The sequence below is a fragment of the Acanthopagrus latus genome, chromosome 18 (genome assembly GCF_904848185.1).
Source record: "Acanthopagrus latus isolate v.2019 chromosome 18, fAcaLat1.1, whole genome shotgun sequence".
NCBI classification, from domain to species: Eukaryota; Metazoa; Chordata; class Actinopteri; order Spariformes; family Sparidae; genus Acanthopagrus; species Acanthopagrus latus.
Window position 1 is genome coordinate 18,113,259 of NC_051056.1, and position 15,003 is coordinate 18,128,261.

The 15,003-nt window shown below is 45.5% G+C and overlaps 1 protein-coding gene across 1 annotated transcript; it reads right to left on the bottom strand.

The window, feature by feature from the left end:
• Positions 1–234: 234 nt before the first annotated feature.
• On the bottom strand, positions 235–13,643 carry LOC119007506 (BTB/POZ domain-containing protein KCTD16-like). The gene is made up of 3 exons (XM_037077258.1): positions 13,188–13,643; positions 11,376–12,941; positions 235–1,514 (listed from the first exon to the last, which is right to left on the bottom strand). The coding sequence occupies exons 2-3, from the start codon at positions 12,196–12,198 to the stop codon at positions 1,063–1,065; spliced, it is 1,275 nt and encodes a 424-aa protein (XP_036933153.1). The 5' UTR covers positions 12,199–12,941; positions 13,188–13,643; the 3' UTR covers positions 235–1,062.
• Positions 13,644–15,003: the final 1,360 nt, after the last annotated feature.

Below are 15,003 nucleotides of genomic sequence, written 5' to 3' on the forward strand. Positions count from 1 at the left end.
CCAGCCCAAGTCCTACAAATAATGATATTGATATTATATATTATACCATTACATTTAATATTTCGTTTTTTGGCATTTGTAACAAGCCGCCTCACTCTAAGTCTGTCTTATAACCAAGCCACTTCCACAAATCTAAAGCTTGACAGGTGTTTCCATGTGTGGTTGTGAAAGAAGGCATTTCCGTGTAAATCAAATGTACTGAAGGTAACAAGAAGGCCCACTATGAATAAGTACAACTCTTACCCATTTATTAGCTTTTTTGCACACTTACAATCAAGGAGTAGTCAAATATCCATTGGCATTATATACTCTACATACACAACATCATCTATCCAACACATAATGACAACACTGGACGAGAAGTTTTACAATGGCAAACAGGTCTATAGGCAGTGCTTTCCTCTTTTAACTTCAGTCTCAGTCGTAACACACCATTTTTACCCATCACACGAGATAGTGAATTGAAAGTTTTGTTTGATATTGCATAATTATGCTAAGGGTGAAATGACATGCAGTGCCGCTTTCAAAGCCTACTATAAGTATATGTGTTATCAGTGGAGTTTAGTGATATTCCATTGCTAACTCACAGCACCATCTGGGTACATCCATTTAAAAAAAAAAAAAAAGAAAGAAGAAAAACAGCTATCGTGGGCAGTTGCACATACAGTATGTGATAGTTTGATGGACATGATGTTGCCCCTGAGGTTGCTTTGTTGCTTCAACTAGTGAGTTAGTAGCGTTAGTACGACTGGTTCCCGGCTCTCGGAAGCGAGCACAGGGTTAGTAGTCCAAGCCCCAACAGGAGTAACCTGATTTACACATGTGCATATCACACACAACACTGTGCATACTTAACAAATCAAGGACTCACACTGCCTTGTACTTTGTGTGCTCAGCTAGTCATGCTGGCGGGAAAGTGGCCATAGTTTTTTTGTTTTCTAATACAGTATGTGTCTTAGAGGGTGCAGTCTATTGCCTATGCAGTTAATACTCATTGTTTGATGTTGACATGATACCACCAGCTCTCCTCTCTCTTCTTCTTCTTCTTCTTCACGCTCGTATTTAGAGACGGTACTTTCTCAGGAGCTCTGATTGCCAAATGTACTTCCTCTCCGGAAAGCGATCGGGAATCCTAATGCGACGGAAGTCCTGGATGCATTTCTCCAGCTCCTGCTCCGGAGTCATCTTCTCCTTGTTCGCTTTCCTCTTTGCGGCCTCGCGCTCGCGGACGCCGAAGGTTCTCACGCGGAGCATGTCAGTCTTGCGGCGCATCTCTGCCTGCTGCAGCATGTGGATGGGCCCTTTGGGCATGGGACGGTCCAGCGTCTGGGCGTTGGAGCGCCTGCTCACAGGGCCACAGATCACGGTACCTTGAGGGGAGCTGGCCTCCGACTGGGTCTCAGAACATGAAGTGGAGAGCTCGTTGAAGGAGGTGCCGCTCTCTCCCTCGCGCTCGCTTTTGTGGCTCTTGCAGCAGCAGTCACAGTGAGAGGACATCCACCTCGAGGGCCCACCTAGAAAACACACAACACACACACACAGGCACATTTTGTCAGCTGTTCTGACCAAATGCAGCAAATTTTCTTCTTCGTGCAGAGACGCACTGTAAATTAATGTCCCTGCTGTCTGTGCAGTGACAGATTCAAGCTGTAATCAAAAGAAACAGTGGCACTGATCAAGCAAATGCTGACAAATGCCCACACAGCAGTTTCAATGTCATACAAATATCTTTCAAAGGAATATCACATGAGCGTGTGAGGGTATTTGGGGGGGGCACAGATGTAAGAACATGCAAGTTATTGGCTTTGACATTTAATTGCTGAATTTTCAAAGAGCTTGTGGGCTGTGCATATTGCTCCCTCTGATAAGGAGAACCCCAGAGCCCAGTGCGCTTCAGTACGGCTCCCTAAAAGGCCTTTCCCGTTTTACAAGGCAAATCTTGTCTTGGAGCCAAACCAATCTGCTTTGCAGTCACGGCACCTTATTAGATCTGTAACCTGACTGCTAGGTATTAAGACGGCGGTGTATTATTTTTTTGTTGTGTTGTTGTATTTTCAGAACACTCAGTCAGATAAGTCGACGCCGTGTTTCTACCTTCAGGGAGAGGCAACGTGGAAGAAGACGCGGGTAAACAGAGTATCATTTATCTCGGGTGCTAGCAGAACCGGGTCAGCGGAGAGCAGAGTGAATACACCTGCAGGCCCTGTCATGAAGTTTGGTGCAGGTAGTACGAACAGATATATATATATATATATATATATATATATATATATATATATATCTATATATATATATATATATCTGTAGTCTTCATTCTTCTTCTTGCACCTTCTCACATCCTCCCACACTGCTAATTATGAAGCAGAAAATACTGTACTGTACTGCCCGCTGGCTTGTGAAATGTTCAAATAAAGACAGTAAACACCGGAGCTGTCTGCCAGTTCCAAAAATATCCTTGAACTATGGTCTTATTTAGACATACTAACAGGTAGGAATTGTGCTAAAAACTGCTGTGCTCGCTGTAATATAGACAACAGTGTATGAGCAACTAATGTACACAGACTCTAAAGAACCACTTAATGGCTTTTTCCAGTGTGATGATACAGACTCAATAGCAATGATATCTCAGAGGGAGCAATAATTTGTCCATTACCTCCTTCCAGTGCATGCACCAATTTATACCGAACAGAGTTCAAGGGGGATTTTAACCTCCCTGCGCACACTGTAATAATGACCTTATCTCTGGTGCGATGATTGCATTGAGCTGATAGTGAGAGACTCACTAACAGCTTTTTAATGGCTAATCCATGAGCAAAGAGGCCAATCAGCGCACCAATTTCCCCCCACAGAAAATGAATCAAACTGAATCCAGCAGACGAGCAGCACCAGGCAAATGGATGCAGGCGCTTTAGCGGGGAGGATAAAGAGGAGGGAGGCATTGTTTCTAAATGGATGGATGCTGTAGTCCAGAGGGGCAACCCATTTAGGAAACTAGCCAACACCCAATAATAGCATCATAAAAATTTCAGGCTACGCAGGAGGATGGATTGTATTAAAGCCACTGACGGGCTGAGAAGCACCTGGGCTTGCACGGTGAACGCTTCTTCCTCTAAAGCAAACACAAACCACAAACTGCGTGTTTTGGATGGAGTGGTGTGGTGTCAAACTCCGATGCCCCCCTTCAGAGCCGAGACAGGAAACGACTAAGAGCCCTGTCAGGAAACACAGTCATTCTCGGGTACATTTAAACAAGTGGGTGTGTGTAATAACCTTTGGTATCTTTTCAGGGAAGCCATTGATTGCAATGTGTTTTCCTCAGATCCATACAGCCTGTCTAAGAGATCATATTCCAGCCACATTAAAAAGACTGGGGCTGGTGCTCAGACCAGACTCGGGCTGTGCACTTCTCATAAATAACACAGAGAGAGGGGGAGTCGAGTTCTGCACAGAGGCATGCAGGCGTGTCACAAGGGCTATCCTCAAACTCTCCATCTCTCATGAAAGCTGGGATGTTTGTCCTCATGCCTGAGAGAGGTCGGTGCTTTATAGGGATCCAACTGCCTGGATATTAGATCAAAATGACGTGTTTTTTCCCCCCTATTATAAGGTTTTAAATGGCAGAGAAGTAGGACACGACGGGGACTGAAGGCAGCGAAGGCTCTGACAAACTCAAATTCAAATGTCAGTGGGTTTCTCGCCAGAAATTAGCGTTGGTTTTTTTTTTTTTTTTTATCTGCGCCTCTGAACTGACTCATCAAGGGTGTCTGGTGATAGCTCCTTTAACGGCAGGCGGAGCGGCCCGGTGCCACAGTCATGTGATCTCTGCTGAAAGTTGAAAGGCTAAAAAATGAATAAATAAAATGAAGAGGCACATGAAAGGCTCGTCACTCAGCAATTTCATGTTGTTATTGCACATAACCAGGAGGCCACGATGCAATTCATTTCTCATTTTCGACTGCAGTGACCCAAAGCTGTCTGCCTTTTTGAATTTGAGTCTTAGCAGCGATGTGAACTGCGCCCTCAGTCTAAATAAATGAGAATAAGTTTTTTGAACATAAAGCAGCATTTTACATCCAAGCTGTCAGAGCCAGATAAAAAGACGCTTAACTTTTGAATTTCTGAAATAAACATACTTGCTTTTCTTTTGGCCAAACACAACAAAATCCTGCGGGGCTGAGAGCGTGAATCATCTTCAGATGCCTCAGCTGCCGCTTGGTTCTGGTACAATAACAATCTCTGGCCACTTGTGAAACACACAAAGTAAGGGGGAGAATTGAGCATCAGCCCTGATTAGTTTGGTGAAAAGGGCCATATGTATTAGGGGTAACACAGTGTGACAGGTTAAATGTGCATCTCAATGCAGCCAGTCGGGGAGTTAAGCTTCATGTGGGTGAAGACTCTTGCGTTACCCAGCTCCTATATACAGTGACACAAATATTTTTTACCCTGCCACTGCCTCAGGAAGAGTGTAGTTTACATGCTTGTTAACTCACAAATTAGGCCAGCGTGTCCTTGCAGCAGAAAAAAGGCTTGTCTTGCAAAGGCAGTGACCGTCCTTACAGGGTGAGGGAAATCCATTAAGATAGCCCTGTTTGCTGAAAAAGAATCACTTCAGCAGTTTGTGTCCGGCCTAACTGATGGCTTCACACATATTCTCGGGTCCGCGATATCTGCACACAATTGAATTTGTCTGTATTAATTAACTCGATCCGGCCAGACTCCTTTCATCAGCAGCAGTGATGAAAAAAAGAGCCGTAGTCGGGAGCGGGGGGGGGTTACCCATGGAGTCCCAGCAAGCTTAACATTCAAGGACACTCTTCCCCCCTTTCTGCCCCAGCCCAAATGATCTTCTTTCCACAAGGAGGGTGACAGCTTCACTGGCTGATTGTTAATGACAAGTTGACGCTGTCCCCTCCCAGAGTCAGAGGGTGGCTGCCCGCTGAGTATCTCCCAGACAGCCACACAGACAGATTGAAATGTCTATATCAGCATCTCCCTGTAGGACTGTCCCCTGACCGAGAGCCATACCCCACTCCGCCGCACGAGCACTGATGAAGCACGAAAGCGAGAAGGTGTCCTGAGTATTCACCGAGCTCCTGTCATCACCTTAATGATGCCTCGAGAGGCTGGAGGAAAGACGTGGGGCAGTCCCCGGCCCACCGCCGCGTCAAGCAGGTGATATCTGAGGAGTGACATCTCTCAGGGAAGCTCTCAGGCATCAGATCCCCTTTCAGTTTAGTCATCACTACCACAAAATGGACTCAGACGTTACAATATATTGACCCTTGAACATGCTCCCGTTTGCTCTTTATGCCAGAACAATCACTGCCTTACAAAGCTGACCTCCTGCACGTGAACTCACGGGATTCCCAGTCTCCAGAAAACAGCTCACAGAGTGAGCTCCGCCACCCAGGTAGCCATTAAGCGTCTCCAGAGGGATCGTTAAAGGGATAGTTCGGGTTTTTTGAAGTGGGGTCATATAAAGTACATATCTATAGTCGATCTGTTCCCTACTGTAATCACTGATCAGCGCAGCCTCAGTTTGGAGAAGCAAGTGAAATAAACCACCTAAAACAAGGCTCACCTTAAAAAAATCTCTAACAGTTCAAGTGTATGTTGTATAGGGAAGATTCACACCGCTTTACATCACCGTCAGAGCTGCCTTTCTTTTGGCACTACATTTTTGTCAACCGTAGAACCTCCGTGTCCCTACGCAGTTGCACTAATGCGGAGGGATATGGAGAGTTAAGTTGTGTTTTTATTGAAAGTGAACCTCTCGTCCAGCAGCTGGGCCTCGCACTGTATTCCACTGCTCACAGATCAGCTGTTGCCCAGTTCGCTAATGCGTAGGGATACGGTGGGAATTTTCCCTATACAACGTACACTTGAACTGTTATAGATTTTTTAAGGTGAGCCTTGTTTTAGGGGGTTTATTTTGCTTATTCTCTGGACCCCATTCACTGCAGTACAAAGTTGAGCTTCTGGGCTGGAGCGGCTCTCTACTTCTCCAAACTGAGGCTGCGCTGAATGGTGATTACGGTAAGGAACAGACCGACTATAGATATGTGCTTTATATGACCCCACTTCAAAAAACCTGAACTATCCCTTTAAGGTGTTAGATGTCAGACGGTAAGAGCTGCTATACCTGTTCTCCAAAAAGCTAAAGAGCAGAAACACAATGGGAAAAAATGACAGTACTCACACTGCGTCTGAAAAAAGCAACTCCTCTAATCTTATCGTCTCTTTCAAAGTAACAAATTGGAGGTTCAGGTGGCTAATCCATCAAAGTCTATATTTAGTCTTTTCATTTGTCAAAATTGCATTATCATTCACCTTGGTAATGAAGTTACAAGCAGGGACTATTTTTGAAAAATCTCCTTGTTGCCGTGTTCAAGGGCACTCCCAACATCTGTGATTTCTGAGTCAGCAGTCATACAGTACGTTGTTGGAAACCCAGAAGACAATCAATAAGCAAGAACGAACAGTGTGTGAGGGCTGGTGTGAATTTGATGCAAGTGTTATCATTTCTCACTCTGACTCTCAATTCGGGAACGTTGCCATCTTACCGAGTTTTTGAGAAACAAAAAGGCACAAAAAAAGACCATTTAAGAAGACAAGCTCTCAATGTTCATAATTTTAATTTGGGTTACCACTAGAATAAGTCCACATGCTTTAGTGCTCAAAACACATCAGTTTCAGCTCCTGTACCGAGTCTGCTCTGATTGGTCAGCTCGCACACGCCCGAGCCAGCACCACTTACAACAACATAGCAGCTGTGCTAAATCAATTCTTATGTGCCAAACTAGCCACTAGGCATGAATTATGCAAATATGTGACACACTGACGTAGTGTGATGTCACAAAGTCGCAGAATTAAAGGCGGGACTACTGACGAGGCGTTTCAGGAGCGGTGTTTTCTGTGGGAGAGTGGAGCTTCTGTTGGCGCTGACTTTGACCTTTATGACTTTCAAGATTGAAACAGATGTAAAACACTGAATGAAATTTTAAAAAAAATAAGGAGTAATGGGTCTACTTTAAATATTGATACTGACAGATTACCTTTTTCATGCATGTTCTATGTCCCTGCAAGCTCATTTTAATAAAGTAATGAGATGAAGCTGCTGCATAGAATCAATATTAAAGCTTGTAGGCAGATTTAGAAAGATGCTATTTGTAGCCAATGACCTGAAATATGAAAAAGCACCAGCACGGCCCTGCAAATTCCAGTGCATACTTCATAGCTTCAAAGAATGATGGATTTCAAACATGTATTTTTCTTTTTCATCTGCAGCTTTTCAATAAGCTCAGATTTGCTCATGAGGTGAGCCAGATTGTCTACTTGAGCTGATGTATCGCACACTCCCGCGCCTGACTTCTGACCATCTTTCTGCTCAGGTGCTCCTTAGGACGTGTGTGAGTTGTTCAAGGGGAGCACCATTCATCTCTTGTAGGTATTGCCAATCCATCCAGAGTCCAAGCAGGCTCTCGGGGAGCTCGGGGGACGGCCCATTCGCTGCCTCCATTACACCCCAAGCAATTGATTACTTTCCCCCGTCTCTCCCCGCCGCCTTGTGGCCTTTGTTCAGGAGCCATTATGGCCACACATCATCACATTCACAGCCCAAATGAAGACTGCGCAGTTATATTAACAGAGCCCACCTGGCAAGTATAATCATTCTCCATCTTTACTGTACGTGTCTCACATTTTGACAAGCCACTTTGACGCAGCCCTTTCAGATGGAAAAAGATGAAACTGTCTCTGATGCTACCAGCGCTACTGTTCAATGACAATTTGCCCTGCCACTGGAAGCAGTAATGTCAAAGCAAGTTATGATGTTTGATATTTTGTGCACGACGACGGCCAATTTTCATCTATGAACTGAAAGAACGTTTTCCCATTTTAGACTATGACATATTTTACATTGCCTTTAAAATAGGTTAGCATTCATCTCTCTAAACGACATCTCCATCCTGGGTGACTGGAGACGAGGAAATATTTTGGGAATCACAGATTGCTTTTTAATTAGCCAACACTCTCCTCTTTCCCCAGAGATAATTAGCGATAAGGAGGCCGGTCCCAAACGCAAGCCAGGAGGTTAGAGTTGTTAATCACTACAGCAATAACGTTGTCACTGCCAATCGAAAAAACTAAGTGTCCGTATCACGCTAAGCGACCTACATTTGTGCCTGACAAATTACCTGACAGGATCGACTATGTATGGAAGCCCATTTCTGCCAGCAAAAGAAAAAGAAAATGTGTCAAATGTTCCATGAAAAAGCTCACGATTAGTTAATTTTATGAACTTGGTCGCTCATAAGTCTTTATTTTTATCTCAAAATTTAAATTCCCCATCTAACGATTTAATTACAGGCATTAGTTTGACTTTTTTACCTTTTGATTTTTACCTTTTGTCTAAGAATTTTGACTTTTTATCTGAAAATTGTTGCCTTTTCTCTAATAACTGACTATTAATGTTATCATTTTGACCTTTTTCTCATGAGTTTGACCTGCCATCTAATGCTTCTGACATTTTTTATCTTTTAAGTGGGATGCTTTCTCTTATAATCTTGACTTAAACTGGCCATAGACAAGTTTTCTGTTCAGCGTATCATTATGAAGTACTAGTTGATTGCACAATGTAATGGACATAGAATAATGATACTGGTTGCGTTTGCATTTGTTCCCTATCATACTTACTACCACTACACACTCTCGTCTGCCACCGGGCATATATTCACCGGGCAAAGGAAGGAATATGGTGATCCCTTTCTTTTAAAAACTAAATGATTGAATAAACTCACACTTTGTCCGGTGTTGTTGGTATATGCCACTTTGAGGAAAACGAAAACGACCCAGTTGCCTTTGCCGCTTTAATGAGTCAAACTTTTGACCTAACACGAGCACTGACTAACTCTTTATGTATCTTTTGGCTCCTGTAGCCGACCTGCTCTGCCAGTGAACGCAGCACTGTGCAAAATGCCACAACAGGCTTCTGTTGTTCGCACTGTTCACGCTGATGTATGCCGGTCATCAGCTTTGATATATTTCTGTCTGGCTTAGTTGTTTATTTAAAGGGTGAACAAGTCGTACCCGGTCAAATGCGAATTAGCCTATTCATCATGGCCATCAGGTGCAAAGAGTCTTGTTCATGATGAATGCTCAGACGCTGCAGCCTCCTGGTGAGAGTGCCCTTTTCCTGAAAGACTCATTTATATCAGCGTGCGGATAAACCAACAGAGTATTTATCCTACTGGGCCGGAGTGGATGACAATAATGGAGAGTGTCTTAACTTGATGAGGGAGCAAGTCCCCTGACTGTTAATACAGATGATACCAGGCAGTAAAATGATGAATGTCTACTGTGGGCCTTTTGGAAATTTGGACTCCAATACTGAGAGTCAGTGAAGCCATAAAACCTGATGCATTTAACAAGAAGAGTCTGCATGGATGATGTTAAGAAACTGACAGGCTGGAAGGCAGTCGCCCAGTTTGTTTACCGTGTTGGATTGCTCTTTTTACACTCTGAACACTCCGGATGGGACGGGGGGCCACGAGAGGAGCAGCGAAATCTTCGGCTGAAAACTGCAAACAACAATAAAGCGCAGCTGTTTTGTGCCCTCACCCCAAAGGTGCACTTGTCTACATGCAATCTTGGTTTAGGACTACCTGCCCCGGGCCAGCCAGTGTCCCACATACAGAATCAGGTTACAGTATTAGCTTTGAGAGTGGATGCTGTGCTGTGCTGTGAAACAAGGGCTCTCACGCCTGTCTGCCTCTGATGTGTCTATCCATCATCCTGACTAGGCCCCTGTCTCCAAACACTCGTTATATGTATGTGTGTGTAGGTGCGTGTGTGTGTGTGTGTTTCACCCTCACCTTGTCATCTCTCTTTTAATAAAAAAGAAAGAAAAAAAAAGGCCTCTCTCTCGTCTCCCTCGCCTTGCCACCAAATAATGTTTTTTCTTCCCGGCTCCCTCGGACCCAGTGAACTTTCCTGTCTGATACTTACTTTACTTTAATCTATTTTTGCTCCCCGCTCCCTCCCTCGCCTTTCTGCCTCGCTTCCTTCTCCCCATGGCCACGTCTCATGCAACTTTTACTCCCTCGTCCCTCCTGCTCCGCCGCTCTCTCCTCCATCTGCTCGCCTTCCTCTTCTTCACTTCCTTTCAGCGTGTTTTTCTTGAATCCCCTCTCTCCCTTCCTTTCCCTATCCGTGCTCTCATTCTTCTTTGCTTTCCACGCAGCTTCCCCCCCCCCCACCCCCGCCCCGTCTTCTCCATCCTTCTCATCCTCCTACCGTCCCATGTCTTTGTCCTAGGGCGGTGTCTGCTAATGGAGATGGGGCTGAACACCTACACCATATGCTGTGCTCCAGAAACTTGGATGACTCAGGAAAATCCTTCCTGGCTGGATGTTCGTGCGGGCTCGTGGCAGACCCCTCTGTTATAATTACCCTCTATTAACAACGCCATTGGTAAATCATTAGCAAACCATATGTCATGTCATCCTCAGCCCACTCCTCCGCACCTCCAACCTTGACCCACCAACTGGGTTTTTCTTCTCGTCTTCCAAAGGGAGCCATTCAGAATAATGAACAAAGTGCTTTTTAATCGGCCATATGGTCCAACTCCTCCATCTGCAGAGAGAGGAGTGAACCATACTTGCAGCCAATTAAGGCATTTGCTGATGAAGAAACTTTGTCTTCAAGTAGGATAGAATTTTTTAGAGGAAAAGTGAAGCAAAGCTGAGTCCTGTTAATGCAGCCGCGTTCATGTGAAACTCTGCTGCCAGCGGGTGCTATATTATTCATAACCCAACAGAGTCTCCAAACCCGTGTTTACGCATGACGCATGTGTACTTGAAGTGTAGCAGCACTGTGACTCAACCCCCCGCCCCACCCCCCCAGGACCTGTGGGCAAGTTTGTGTCCCATCTCAGACCCAAAACAGAAGTTTGAAGAAAGGCAGGATCTCAAGGAGGATGTGCTGTAACCATGCCTCCTGGTGGTGTGAGATGACACACACGCGCTCCTGCAGATCACCTCGTGATTTGGACCGTTAGAGACAAATTAGATGTGCCTTTTTTTCTTTCTTTTTTTTTACCATGCAAGAAATGCGGATGAACCTTTTTTTTTTTATTTCTTTTTTTTCCACACACTTTAATGACATCATGCAAAAACCATTTTGAAGTGTGTGTGTGTGTGTGTGTAGTCTGGGATGTTACACAGGGAGAGGGGAGGGGCACCTGCCTTATTTATAGTTCACATTGGGTGTTGTTCTTGTTTAACTTGGCTGTTGTTTCCCTTTAATTACTTCTGGAGGTCAGAGCCACCAGTTTTATCCCTGAAAGTGCAGAGGAGGAATAAATCTTCACTCACGGTAGAAGATGTACTGCGCGTAATTGGACCAGACCTTGTCGTCCGCGTAATGACCGATGGAGGACGCGGTCAGGGACGAGTTGCAGGCCACGATGTGAAAGCCGCTCTCTGACAGCATGTCAAAAGCTCTCTCCAGGTGCCTGAACTTGAGGTAAAACCTGCAGGTGTAGCGGTCCGGCGGTCTGTCAAAGTCCCTGTTCTCATTCAGGGTGTCTCCAAACACCTCTTTGGCCAAGCCGATCCTGCTGCTGATGAAGATCCTCGGCAACTTTTTGGCTTTGGCATCACTTTGACTTTCTCTGCCTCCCCCGGCGCAAGCGCCTCTGAAGGCGACCGTGATGTAGCCGTACCTCCTGTCCAAGGAGTAAGAGGGGTAAAACCTCTGGTCGCTGCCCAGCGACACATCATCGTAATCACTGTAGTTCAAGTCGTCTGGGAACAGTTTTGAATCATCGGACGATAAAAGTTTGGCCAGTTCTGGCAGCTGGAAGTATTCCGCCTCTCTTCTCAACCTTCCTCGCTCGGGGAAGTGGTCAGGGAGGACAACTTGCTTGTCTCTAAGATAATCCAGGACATACCTAAACAGAAAGCCGTCTCTGTCGATGAAATAACGTCCTCTCAGGTCCCGGGACAAGTCGTTCGAAGACCCCTTCTTGTTAGAGAAAAGCTTCCCAAGCAGGGAATTCGGAAAGGTTGTTAAGGTGGCATAACGAGTGTAATACACCTGTCCGCCCACGTTGAGCTCAATCACATCCGATGGAGGGTTTTGCACAGAGCCTTGCTCTTTTGCAGGTTGCGTTTTGCAGTTTTCACTCAGTGCCATTTTCTAAAAATTTGTTTAAAAAAAAAAAAAAATCAAATCAAATCAAATCAAACCGTGCACGAAATCTGAGTCTCGTCTCGGAGCGCACACGTCCCAGAAGTTCAGGGTGTGGGGTGTAGCTGCATGGTGCCGATGCGCTCAGACTCAGAGCACAGTCCCGATTCAAGCTGCAGTCCTCGCGTCCAGTGTCTCATGACAACACAATGCCAAGGTGTGCCTACAGTAGATCCCTGAACCTCGTGCGTAATTGTGCCGGCCCACGGTGCATCCTTTTCTGAGCGGAATCGATTGTCATAAGCAGTGCGCGCATCGTGTTACACGCATCCTGGGACGGGTCATTACTGTGACTTCAACGAAACATAATCCTCACTTCACTCTGAAATGTCCCTCCGTCAAAGAAGTCCCCCACCCTCCCAAAAAATATATGTATATATATTATATATCCTTCTGTCGTCCCAAGTTTTCTGTGGAAAAGATTCGCAGGTCTTGCGCCTGACTTCAAGTTCAATCACATCAGTCCATCATCAGCTGGAGAGTGGTGCGTGCGTCCCATCGCTCTGCTACTAAGCATCACTCCAGACAACTGGGATGCTGCTGAAAGCCGCTCCGAGGTCGCTCGCTGAGAGGAGGAGGAGGAGGAGGACGGAGGGAAGCGGGACTCCTGTGCGCGCTCATCTCTCCAAACTGCTGAGTGCGGAAACGCGTTCGGTCCGGCAGAAGGTTTAAGATAATGTTGCTCCAAGCTGTGCGAGAGAGAGAGAGAGAGAGAGAGAGAGAGAGAGAGAGAGAGAGAGAGAGAGAGAGAGAGAGAGAGAGAGAGAGAGAAGAAGAAGAAGAAGAAGAAAAAAAAAAACCCAGTTCCATGAAGTAATGTCTTACATCATCTTAAAGGAAAATGACATTTGCAGACGGTCGACGTAAAGCAGACTGATGTGGCTGCATCTGTGCAGTTTCTGTTTTTTGTTTTTTGTTTTTTGTTTTTTTCCTACATGAAATTCTGATCCAGCCGCGGGCGACGTGCAGCTGGCAGGAGAGGGATTCAGGTTCTAATGCAGTTTTAGCATCCAGCGTTGCGGATTTTAATCCCTTCCTCTGACTCTTCTCAGAAGCTTTCGCATTTACATTTTTACGCTTTTAGCTGACGCGCTTATCCCGGGAGACGGGTGAGGGGGTTAGGTCCCATGCAGTGTCTTGCTCAGAGACTCGTCGGCGGTGACAGCTGCACGTGAACACAGCCGGGCATCGAACACACCACCACTGTTTGACTTGAGAACTGTGCACGGTGGCTCAAGTGAACCAGCAGTCAGAGATTGATGGCTGCACTTTTTCTGCGTCAGGCAACAGAACCAAAACTGATCCCCTTCCTCATCGATTTGACCGAGTGGATTCTTAGTTCAGCACCACGGACAGATCTCAGCTCGCTCCGTGCACAGCTGATGCGTAACGCTCCATCCTCCTGCAAAAACAAACAACAAAAAACCCCACAGATTAATGCCTTTTTCTTTTTGCACGTCATGCATGAATATGTTGTCCATTTGGGCAATAAATCCCCTGAAAAGTGCATGTCCTCTTGCAGTTTTTTTTTCTTTCTCCCAGTAATTCCCAATCAGGGAGCAGAGAAAGTCAGAGAGATGAGCCCTCATTACTGAGTCATTTTTATTCTGGATTATAGTAGCAGTGGGACAGGGGGTTTTGGGACTTGTGTGTTATTGCTCAGGGCCTGCTCGGTGAATTTGTCATAGAGCCATCAGTGTACTCCACAGTGAAGCCAAATACTGTAGGGTGGAAAATCCAGTTTGGAGGAAGTGAGATGCCAGGCTGAAGTGAAGGCTTAACAATGCATGTCACCATCCATATATGCAGCTGGATCTAGGCCACAAACCAGTGTTTCATATAAAGGAGTGTGTGTGTGTGTGTGTGTCGACGGTGACCTGAAATGCACATCAAATCTGGAATGAAGAAGGTGTCTCTTATACCCATGGACATGTTTGCGTTACATATGAAGTATAGGGTCCCTCATCTCCCCTGCCCACATCCCGCCACATCACTCGGAGCCACCAGCAGCACCAACACACACTTACTTTCTGTCTTTCTTGTTTGCTTTTTGCAGCCCGTTTGTTTGTCGTGTGTTTCTATTTTTTTTTTTTGTTCTTTTTTTTTGTGAAGCCGCGTTGTAATAAATCAGAGGCTTTTTATTGCTGCAGTGCCGAGAGAAGGCGTTGATGATGGGAGAGCACCCTTGACTCGTGGTTTTGAGGAGGCAGCGGTCACGCTTTACCCTGTTAATTCAGAGTATATTGTGCTGAAGAGGGGTTGCTAAGCAGCCACAGGGGACTGAGTGGGATTCAAACAGTGGGGATTTAGAACTATAGCGAGCACACCACTGATCTGTTTCCCTGTGATGCGAGCTTGTGCTGCTGAGATTACACAGAATATTGTAATGGATTTGTGTATTTTTAACAGTGGAGGAAACACCTCAAACAGACGGTGGTCATCTAGATTCATTCTGTGGTGGCCTGGTTGCTTTATTTGTCTGAATCACCTCACATTTTAAGATGAAGAGTTTGTTTCTGGTGCTGGAGCAGGACACAGAGTTTGTTCCCTGCCCCTTGGATGATTCTCCTCCCGTATGTGCTTTATACCCTGCTTCTTATTCATCTCACTCATCCTCCCATTAGAGCCAATTTCCCTGCCTCCTGTCTTCACTTTATTTCCTGTTCGTGTGCTACTCCCAGGTTGGATTCTATCTTTTGGAGAGGGGTTGGATTTCATGCAACTTTCAGCATGAATAATGTAAGACAATAT